The sequence below is a fragment of the Panthera onca genome, chromosome X (genome assembly GCF_046562875.1).
Source record: "Panthera onca isolate mPanOnc1 chromosome X, mPanOnc1 haplotype 2, whole genome shotgun sequence".
NCBI classification, from domain to species: Eukaryota; Metazoa; Chordata; class Mammalia; order Carnivora; family Felidae; genus Panthera; species Panthera onca.
This window is the reverse complement of record NC_138357.1, coordinates 80,019,748-80,030,611: the sequence shown is the minus strand read 5'-3', so window position 1 is coordinate 80,030,611 and position 10,864 is coordinate 80,019,748. Positions and strand designations below refer to the sequence as shown.

Here is a 10,864-nt window from a genome sequence, read left to right as displayed (position 1 = left end):
AGAGAGCTAGACCAGGCAGCAGGTCCAACCAGCATTTACAAGACAAACTCCCTGTTCATACATAAGTCCTTGTGTATATGGTCTTAGAATGGCCTGGGATAAGAAGCCAATCCAGTCATATGTGTGAAGAAAAAGCTGTGAGCTAATTTGTCTCATGTGGTTTCTTTTTTTTTTTAATTTTTTTTTAACGTTTATTCATTTTTGAGACAGAGAGAGACAGAGCATGAACAGGGGACGAGCAGAGAGAGAGGGAGACACAGAATCTGAAACAGGCTCCAGGCTCTGAGCTGTCAGCACAGAGCCCGACGTGGGGCTCGAACTCACGGACCGTGAGATCATGACCTGAGCCGAAGTCTGACGCTTAACCGACCGAGCCACCCAGGCGCGCCAAGTCTCATGTGGTTTCTGAGCCCATGAGTTGAATGTGCTTAAATCATTGGTAGTACTAGGAAGAGAGTACAAAAGTACAAGGATGAGCAGCTTTTAAAATATTTTTCTCCTGATTTAGTGGTATCTTATTCTATGAAATACAGGCACACCAAAAAAAAAAAAAAAAACATTTTAATTAAAATGTCTCACCTCAATATAAGTTACAAGTCAAAGTATTAACATTAACAGTTTTTGTTCCAAACTATTTTTCATGGCTATGTGTCTAACAAATGGCCTTGAAAGAAAGTAGAGATAGAATTTCCCTTTGCAACAGAGAGCATATTTGTGTGCTATTCAGCAACACGAACTTTGAGAACGTTTTCTAAAAGTCCCTTTAAAACAATGGAGTTTCCTATGCTATCATGCAGATCCATTGTCTGCCTATCCTATACCTGCAATGTTTCTTATCACTAGCATGGGACTTGGGGACTGAGAGTAACCAGTGTAAAAAAGTTCATGCTGCCTGCTGCAGCATGACTAAGAGCATCAACATTAATACAATCATTAGGCATCACAGGCCAAATACATTACAGTCAGACTGGACCACCACACTGAAATGTAAGCAGGCACAACAGGACTATTGAATATGGTCCTGTGCATTATCTCAAGAGAGTCCATCACAGTGACTTAGGGTTTAACCTTATCATATTTAATGGCTACTCCTGTCCAGAGACCTCCATGTGCTGGAGAATCTAGATTAGCTAAGGAATGGTATAAGGTACGCTGTGAGATTGTACATGAAATTTAACATGGTGTTAAGGCAAAGAGTTAGTTTAGGTAGTACACTGTATAGGGAGAACCCAGGAGTGGGTTGGGTTCAATATAAATTGTTTCATCTTCAGGCTTTGCACTTCTACACTGAGCAGTGGTAATCTGTTTTGGCCTCACTTCTTATTCATTCTAATCTTTGCATCAGCAGGCCAAAAAAATTAACTATGAGACAAATTTTCCTGAGGAACTTGCTCAAACAGTTCTGGATATGGAACCTGTCCAGGAAAAAAAAAAAGACATCATTTTCAGTAGAATTTGCTAGAACTATGGTAATTTAATGCTGACACATAGAGCATTGTCGCAGGAATTTTCTGTCACTGGATTAAAAAAATCCAGCCATCCAGCCATCCAGTAAACTAATTTTAACACATGAAAAGTACTTAGTAACATGCTTAGCACTGGGAGGGGCTGGGAGTGTTTATTTTGGTATATACAGTGATGTACGAATTTAAGTTGCATTTAGTAGATAGATTCCTAGGTATTCCAGCACCATTTACCGAATGAACTGTCATTTCCTCATTATCTGGCAAGACCCTGATTTCCTACAAATATTGAATGTAGAACTTATTTTTGTACACCAGGCTCTGCCTCTGGACTTTCTGTTCTGTTCCAGAGACCCAGTACCAGAATATTTAAATCACTGTGTCGTTAAACACGTTTTAATATCTGATAGGGCCAGTTTCTGCGCACTGCACATTTTTTTTTTCCTTTCAGGAACATGTTCAGGCCCGCGGTAGGGGGCGGGGTCACGCCTCCTCCTCTGCTCTGGTTCCCGCGGAGCCAAAGGAACACGGAGATGGAAAACCCAAGGCTGCTCCCGGCTACCGGGGCGCGACAGAGCGGCGGTGCTGGCATCCCTGCGGGCGGCAGCCGGGTCCACGGAGGCCCTGACCCGCGGGCTGGCCAGGTCCCCGCGCGCCGACTCGTGCTGCTCCGGGGCCTCCAAGATGGCGGGCCCGGGAGGCGGCGCGAGGAGGCCCGCGCGGCCTCACGGGGCCCAGGCCCCAGCCCGTTGGCGACCAGGCCTGATTACGCTGGCGGCGGTGGCGACAGCGGCGACGGCGGTGGCAGCGACTTTTTCCTGGTGCTGCTGGACCCAGTGGGTGGTGATGTGGAGACCTCGGAAGCCCGCCAGGCCTCAGGGCCTGTAGGAAGGGAGGAGGCCCAGTCTGGCCCACAGCTCCAGAAGGGTGAGAGTGGCGCGAATCCCGCGGGCCTCATGGCGCTGGGTCCCTGTTGTCTGTCCGCGGTTCCAACACCAGTCTCGGCCCCTGCCCCAGGCCCGGGACCCGCCGCCACCTTCGCGGGCACCGTCACCATCCACAACCAAAACCTGCTTTTGCGCTTTGAGAATGGTGTCCTCACCCTTGCCACGCCCCCGCCGCCAGCCTGGGAGCCTGGGGTCGCACCTGCCCCTCAGCCTGGGGGTCTGATGGCTCACCAAACTGGGATCCCACACGCAGCGCAGCCCAGCGACTGCCCCGAGCTGCCGCCCGACCTCCTGCTGGCCGAACCGGCTGAACCGGTGTCTGCCCCGGCGCCTGAGGAGGAGGCAGAGAGCCAGCTCGCAGCCCAGAGCCCCCGCAGGCCGCTGGGCCCGGGCCCCGGGGTGGTGCTGTACCTGTGTCCCGAGGCCCAGTGCGGACAAACCTTTGCCAAGAAGCACCAGCTGAAGGTGCACCTGCTGACTCACAGCAGCAGCCAGGGCCAGCGGCCCTTCAAGTGCCCCCTGGGCGGCTGCGGCTGGACTTTCACCACCTCCTACAAGCTCAAGAGGCACCTGCAGTCTCACGACAAACTTCGGCCCTTTGGCTGCCCTGCGGAGGGCTGTGGCAAGAGCTTCACCACGGTGTATAACCTTAAGGCACACATGAAGGGCCATGAGCAGGAGAACTCATTCAAGTGCGAGGTGTGCGAGGAGAGCTTCCCTACACAGGCCAAACTCAGCGCCCACCAACGCAGCCATTTCGAGCCCGAGAGGCCCTATCAGTGCGCGTTTTCCGGCTGCAAGAAGACGTTTATCACAGTGAGTGCCCTGTTTTCCCATAACCGTGCCCACTTCAGGGAACAGGAACTCTTCTCCTGCTCTTTTCCTGGATGCAGCAAACAGTACGACAAGGCTTGTCGCCTGAAAATTCACCTGCGGAGCCACACAGGTGAGAGACCTTTCCTTTGTGACTTTGACGGCTGTGGCTGGAACTTCACCAGCATGTCCAAACTCTTAAGGCACAAAAGGAAGCACGATGATGACCGGAGGTTCATGTGTCCTGTGGAAGGCTGTGGGAAATCTTTCACGAGGGCCGAGCACCTGAAAGGCCACAGCATAACCCACCTGGGCACAAAGCCTTTTGTGTGCCCTGTGGAAGGCTGCTGTGCCAGGTTCTCTGCTCGCAGTAGTCTCTACATTCACTCCAAGAAACACTTGCAGGATGTGGACACTTGGAAAAGCCGTTGCCCAGTCTCTACTTGTAATAAACTTTTCACATCCAAGCACAGCATGAAGACCCACATGGCCAAAAGGCACAACCTCAGCCAGGATCTCTTAGCTCAGCTGGAAGCTGCAAATTCTCTTACACCCAGCAGTGAACTTACCAGCCAGGGACAGAGTGATCTCAATGATGCAGAGCTAGTGTCTCTCTTCTCTGATGTGCCTGGCAGTAGTTCTGCTGCAGTGTTGGACACAGCACTGGTGAACTCTGGAATCTTGACTATTGATGTGGCTTCTGTGAGTTCAACTCTGGCAGGGAACCTCCCTGCTAATAATAATAATTCCTTAGGGCAGGCTGTGGACCCTCGGACCTTGATGGCCACCAGTGACCTTCCCCAAAGTCTGGATACCTCTCTCTTTTTTGGAACAACAGCCTCTGGTTTTCAGCAGAGTCCCTTAGATATGGATGATGCCTCAAGTCTAAGTGTGGGGTCATTGGCATCTCTGGGCCCTTTGGCTATGAAAAACTCGAGTCAAGAACCCCAAGCTTTGACGCCCAGCAGCAAGCTAACAGTGGACACAGATGCTCTGACTCCTTCTAGCACCCTTTGTGAAAACAGTGTCTCAGAACTACTGACGCCAACCAAAGCAGAATGGAATGTACATCCTGACTCTGACTTCTTTGGACAGGAGGAAGAAACCCAGTTTGGATTTTCCAATCCAGCAGGAAACCATGGTTCTCAGAAAGAAACAGATCTTATTACAGTGACTGGCAGCTCGTTTTTGGTATGAACTATTAACTCCTTGCCACATGGCTTACTTTTGTTAATTACACTCAATTTTAAGGATATTCTGGACTAAATGTTTAAATGCAGTCATTTCCTATAGGTTTGAAAAAAAACAAAGTCCTGGGCTACGAGTCTGAGGATTTAAATTATGATCTTGACTCATGTCAAGTTGTGTGACCCTAAGCAAGTCACTTAACCTATCTGAGCCTTAATTTGCTTATTTATAAAATGAGGTGGTTTAAATAGATTGTTTCTAAGGTATTTTTAACTCTGTGATTACTTGATAATAAGCTATTTCCTTGGAAAAAAAAATAGGACATTTTTTAGTGATGGTGTTGCATGTGCTTTTTTTTTCCAAATGTACATAATGGTACACGAAGCAGCCATATGTTTTGCACCCAAATCAACTATTATTTATTCACAGTTTTGTTTATCTAATTTTCACTCTAACCCTTTTCAAGAAATATTTTGTAATAAATACCAGATATTACATCATTTCAATCATAATTATTCTATATATAGTTCTATAAAGGATGGGCTCTTTTGGAAAAAATTACAATTCCATTATCATACTTAAAGTTAACAATAACTCCTTAATACCAATAAGTATCTAGTCAGATTCCAATTTGCAGTTGTCCCATAAATATTTATTTTAATATTTTTAATACAGGATTCCAGTAAATCTCTTAAGTGTCTTTTTAATTTGTGTTTCCCCTTTGTCTCTTAACTTGCATAGATTGTTTTGCATGTAGCATTTGCCACAATCTTAAATTTTTGTGATTACATCCTTCTGGTGTTACGTTCCTCTACCCTCTGTTTCCTGAATTTGGTCGTTGGATCTAGAGACTTGATCAGATTGGAAATGTGATTTTCGGGGCGGGAATATTTCCTAGGATATGTTGTGTTCTTTTTTCAGGTAGTACATAATGTCTGGTTCTCTCTTTGTGATATGTGCAGTTGCTGCTGATGAATGAATTTATTCATGATTACCTGTGTTTCTGATATCATGGATTGTTTTTTGTAGAATTACTAGTAGTGGAGGAGGAAATGCTGTTTAAGGCATTTATAAAAGTTTAATAAAAATATTTAATTCCAGAATATTTTCTTAAACAGTGATATAATTAACAAGAAAAAGGATAATAAAAAAATGTTGGCTGTTCTCCCCATTTATATAACTTCCTGACCTTTTTAAATGAGGGCAGGATTTGTTTTTGTTGAAATTGCCAGCCTGAATTTTGACATGAAACAAACCCAGGGTCAAATTTGTGTGGGATAAGTGGCCTTGATAACTAAGCCTCAGTTTCATAGCCATCAAATGATCATAGTAATGCATACACATAACTAACATACTTTAGAATATTCTTCTTTTTAAGTTTTTAATATGTAAGGAAAAGTATTATGTGCTTTGGCATATTTTGAGGAATTTATATAATTTTTTTACCCTGTCAGGCCTCCCTACTCTAAGGGAGAAATTGAGATAATTTAATCCTATTCATGTTAGGCAATAAATTTTCTGAGGTTTAGCGTGAGGCAGGATAGGGAATGTCTTTATTTTCTCCCCTGAATAATTACCCCCTACTTCCAGGAATTTCTGTGGGGAAATTGCAGGAGAGGAGACATTGCTTACAGGTATATCTGCATCCCTTTCCATTAGGCAAGTTTGTCACCATCTTTGTGCTGCTTCCAAAGTCAGACTTCACTGTGATTATGGAGCCTGCTATTGTATGAAGCTCTGATAATGGAACAGAGAAGGTTTTTTACCCTCTGTGGTCTGGAGAGCTCATTGTTTGCATTTTCTCAGATTTGGAAAGATAGAATGAATCTGAATGTTGTGTAAACTATCTTATATGAGTGCAGCTTTTGAATTTTGTGGAACAAAATTCAGAACAACCCTGTAGTTTTGGCAAAGTCTGTGCTGTGTCTCATGACAATTTAGCCAGCTTACATTCCAAATGGGCTTTGGCTAGTGACTGACAGTTGTATACATAGCTTAAAACAAAGAGAAATTATTTTCACCTCTCCTTTTCCACTCATCCAACTTCCATGATTCATTCCATTTGATTTCTGTTACTTTCTGCTTAACTTTATCCACACTCCACTCCCATGCACGTGCATTCCAGTCCTTGCTATGCCTTTCTTTTTTAAGTTTTTAATGGATATATCTTTTCCTACCACTGTTTTCTCATCTTAGAAAATACTTTGTGTGTATGTATGTATATATGACTCAGATGATAAATGAGATTATATATTGTTCAGATGAGAAGTAGATTTCTGTTTAATTATTTTCCTTTTTAAAAAGTTTTTGCCACAGAGTTCTCCTAACTAATATTCTCTTATTTGCTGTAGTGTACCAGTCCAGTAGTGTTTGCACATGAATGTCTGTGGATGACAGTTATTGTAGCACTTTGGCAGTGCACTAAAAACTTGCCACTTTCAAATGTTTCTGTACTGTGTGTGGGTATATACACATACACACACACATATATTTTTTAAGTGGTTATATTCATTTACTGAAAAAAAGTAGGCATACTTTTGTAAATTGGAAATGCTCAAAATTGTATTGTCAAAATTCAACAATTTTCTCCCTTCACTTTGAAATATTTGTATTTATAAAGTGCATTTGAAAAATATTGTCATTTATTAAGGTTTCTTAAATAGGCCACTATTTTTCATGTATGGAAGATAAGTGTGTCAAGGATTGAAATGAATGCACACATAGCAAATATCAAATAAATTATTTAAACACCAAGAGAATTTAATACTGTGACTTTTTTTAATTCCTCAAACCAACTTCCTCCTACTAAAAAGTCATAAAATATATTTTTTCTTAACCCATTGCTGGAATTTTCAAAGGACAAATGTTACTTTTCTCAAAAATAAAAACTTTTATTTGTCCATGGGCTCAAAGAGTTTCATTAAACAATTTGTTCAAATGATTTCCCTTTCAACACCATTTTCTAGAAAAGTGGTGAACTTCTATTCATTCAAAGTAAGAAATCTAATGTTTGTTGAGTGATATAAAGTTGCTATAACTCCTTACTAAATAATGGTGCATGTTTTCATTTAATCCTGGTTTCTTTCTTCTTCTCTTCCTTCAATCACTAGTTTATTACAAAATCTTACCAAAAAAAATTAAAATCTTGTCAATTGAAAGCAAAGTAACATGATAGTTTAAAAAGAAGCCTGCTTTTAGGAGACTCTGTTGATCATGTTGATTGTAAATTAAAGTGTATATTGTTATTAGCATTATTACAATTTAGTATAATTAATATAACACAGTGCTTGAAAACAGGAGTGAAACATGGGTAGATTTTGAAGTTTGTCTCTGTGACCTAAACTTTTCATGTTCTTATCCAGAAAACATATAAGAAGGAAATTTTTCAGCTGGGGATTCCATTGTATTTATTTCATATTAGCAAATATTTATTAAGCACCATTGTGCAAATACGACATAACATATTGAGGGTTCTATGATATGAGCAATATGCAACTCTTACCTTTAAGGAGATCACAGTAGATAGGAGGAGAGAGAAAAAACATTTATTAGAGAATTGGAGAACAGAAATGGGAAAAGTTTAATTTGGTAACAAAATGAGAAGTAAACACGTACACACCACAAACCCACAGCCCACTCCACCCCGCACCCCACACACACAGGAAGAACAATGAGGAGTTTATTCTGGGCATAGATGAAAGCTTGTGAACATGTTTTAATAGAGGAGTTAGATCATGAAAATGATGTCTTAGAAAGGTTAATGTAATGGAAGTGTACAGTATGAATTAGATGGGAGAGACTGGAATAGAATCAGTGAGAAAGCTTTTGTAGCAATTCAGCAAGTGTGGTATGATTAAGCATAAAGCCTGGACTAGAGTGGTATCAGTGGAAAATGAGAGGTGGGAATCAATATTGAAGATGTTTTCAAGTTGAGGAAGGAATAATACTTAGCACCTCATGAGGGAGATAGATTATGATGATAGATGATGATAGATGATAGATAACATCTGAGAGACTGAGAGAAATCAGAAATGATAACTCGGGTATCCTTGGGGAATGTAATAATGACATTTAAAAAAAATTTTTTTGATGTTTATTTTTGAGAGAGACAGAGCATGAATGGGGGAGGAACAGAGAGAGTGGGAGACACAGAATCCAAAGCAGGCTCCAGGCTCTGAGCTGTTAGAGCCCGACGCAGTGCTGGAACTCATGAGCTGTGAGATCATGACCTGAGCCAAAGTCGGACGCCCAACCGGCTGAGCCACCCAGGCGCCCCTGTAATAATGACATTTTTACTAACAGAATGAGGGAAGTAATGAAGGTCTTTTCAGAAATAAGCAGGTAAAGATGGTGTTTAAATGCTAATTGATAAATCATAGTTATCCCTGCATAAGCTATCCTTATTGTGGTTTATCCACTTTCTAGACAACGAGGGCCACTTACTCTTTCTTGGTTCCTTCAGGCATGCTCAGAATTACCTATATAGTTCTAATCTTTTTACTTCCCTTTGAATTACCAGAGGCCTCCTCATCTTGTCTTGAATGATCTAGATCTGTACTAATTAATATGGCAACTACTAGTCATATGTGGCTATGGAGCACTTAAAATGTGGTTACTATGACAAAATGAATTTTTAATTAAATTAATTTAATTTGAATTTAAAAATGAAACAGTTTAAAATAGTTTACTGTTAAACATAATTGTATTGTTTTAGTAGGATTAAATTTCACTTTAACCATTGACAGTTTTGCATGCGAATTAAGATGTGTTTTGAAATACAAACCAGATTTTGAAGGCTTAGTTTAAAAAAGTAGACTATTTCATGAGTTTGTGTATATTGATTAAACATTGAGTAGTATTTGAATTTTTCAGCTTTATTGAGGTATAATTGACCAAATTGTGCGATATTTAAAATGTATATGGTGGTGGTATGTATAGATTGTGAAAGGATTCCCACTATCTAGTTAATTAACACATATATCACCTTACATATATTTTTAATGAGAAAATTGTATTTTAAATATATTTACTTAAAATGTAATATTAAAATTAATTTTACCAGTTTTTCAATATGGCTATAGAAAATTTTAAATTACACACATTATCACAATTATTTTAGAAATTACAAATTACACATATTGCTCTTGTTATATTCCTATTGGACAACCTCAGTCTGGATGCTACATTACCTCTCCAGACTACTCTGCATCAAAATGACCTATGCTGTCTCCTCTGTCCATAAAGTTTCTTCTACTACTTTTAAGATTCAGTGTCTATTCTATGTTTAAGGAAAAAATAATGTAGAGTTATCATAGATTTCCCCATATATTGGTGATGTTTTGTCATGATTTTATCAACTCTTTCTGAAAGCTTTATTAGAGTGAATTTTACCTGCATTTGTCTCAATTGGAGCAGGCAGGATTAGGATTGATTGTTAGAGTGCAATACTCCTGAATCTGTGTGAGATTGACTCGGGGCTCCTTAGTCAGAATCACTTCTGTCACTAGGGAAAACCAAGAGGGAAGTGACAATATAAGAACCTAGCCATGAGAATCCCTACCATGGTCTCTCCATCGTATAATTCCCCTGCCCACTTAAAGAGATAACCCAGAAGGAATAGAAGAAAAAGAGAATGTTAAAGAAGGAGGATAAATAGTTATACCATATATATTGGTAAATTTGGTAGAAGTCCTCATTGCCAACTAGAGTAATTTTGCATTATAGTTAATTGGTTTAAGTTGACATTTAAAGACGTATAAAACCCTTTTAACTGTCAAATTTTCTAAGCAAAACATTAACTCAGTATTTTAAAAGGAAGCATACAGGAATCTCTAAAAGCACAATCTCTGAATCCCTTAATACTAGCCTTTATACTTACCAAGTTACCAATCAGCAGTTGTATATTGAATACCTAATATGTGAAGGCGTTACATCTAAGTATAACTTAATTCATTAATATTTTACCACTTATGTACTTCTTATGTGACAAATACTATCCCTGTGTTCAAAGACATGATCTAAATGGCAAACTATTAAAACTAGTGTATTACAGAGTTATAACAGGTACTTTATAGATTTTGCCAGAATAAGAAATATTTTTTGTGAGTGGACATAAATTTTGATGATGGTAAGTCAATAAACAGGATATAATCAAATTTTTTTCCACTGGAATCTAAAATTTCATTTAAGGTATAAACATTAGAACAAAGTTGTTCTAAACTAAAAATTTGGCAGGTGTTTTGGAAGTAAATTTGTTAAATATAGCAAAACATTTTGAAAATCAATTATGAAATAGGCTTTATTTTGATTTATTTCTAGATTACAATCTTTGACATGAGATGTGCCAGAAGTGATCCTAGAGAGGTTATACTTTCCTCACTCATTTTATGAATGAGAAAAAGTATTAATGCCTACATTTTTATGCGAAATTTATTTTATCAGAATGAAGGCAAA

General features: G+C 39.9%; 1 protein-coding gene across 1 annotated transcript; it reads left to right on the top strand.

Annotated features, from left to right (window-relative positions):
- The first annotated feature begins 1,546 nt into the window (after window positions 1-1,546).
- Window positions 1,547-7,307, top strand: ZXDB (zinc finger X-linked duplicated B). The gene has a single exon (XM_081794041.1). It carries the CDS (start codon window positions 1,919-1,921, stop codon window positions 4,418-4,420), a length of 2,502 nt encoding a protein of 833 aa, XP_081650167.1. The 5' UTR covers window positions 1,547-1,918; the 3' UTR covers window positions 4,421-7,307.
- The last annotated feature ends 3,557 nt before the right edge of the window (window positions 7,308-10,864 follow it).

What these genes read in the sequence shown, in the direction of transcription:
- ZXDB (XM_081794041.1), top strand. Translation starts at nt 1,919, where the DNA reads ATGTTCAGGCCCGCGGTAGGGGGCGGGGTCACGCCTCCTCCTCTGCTC.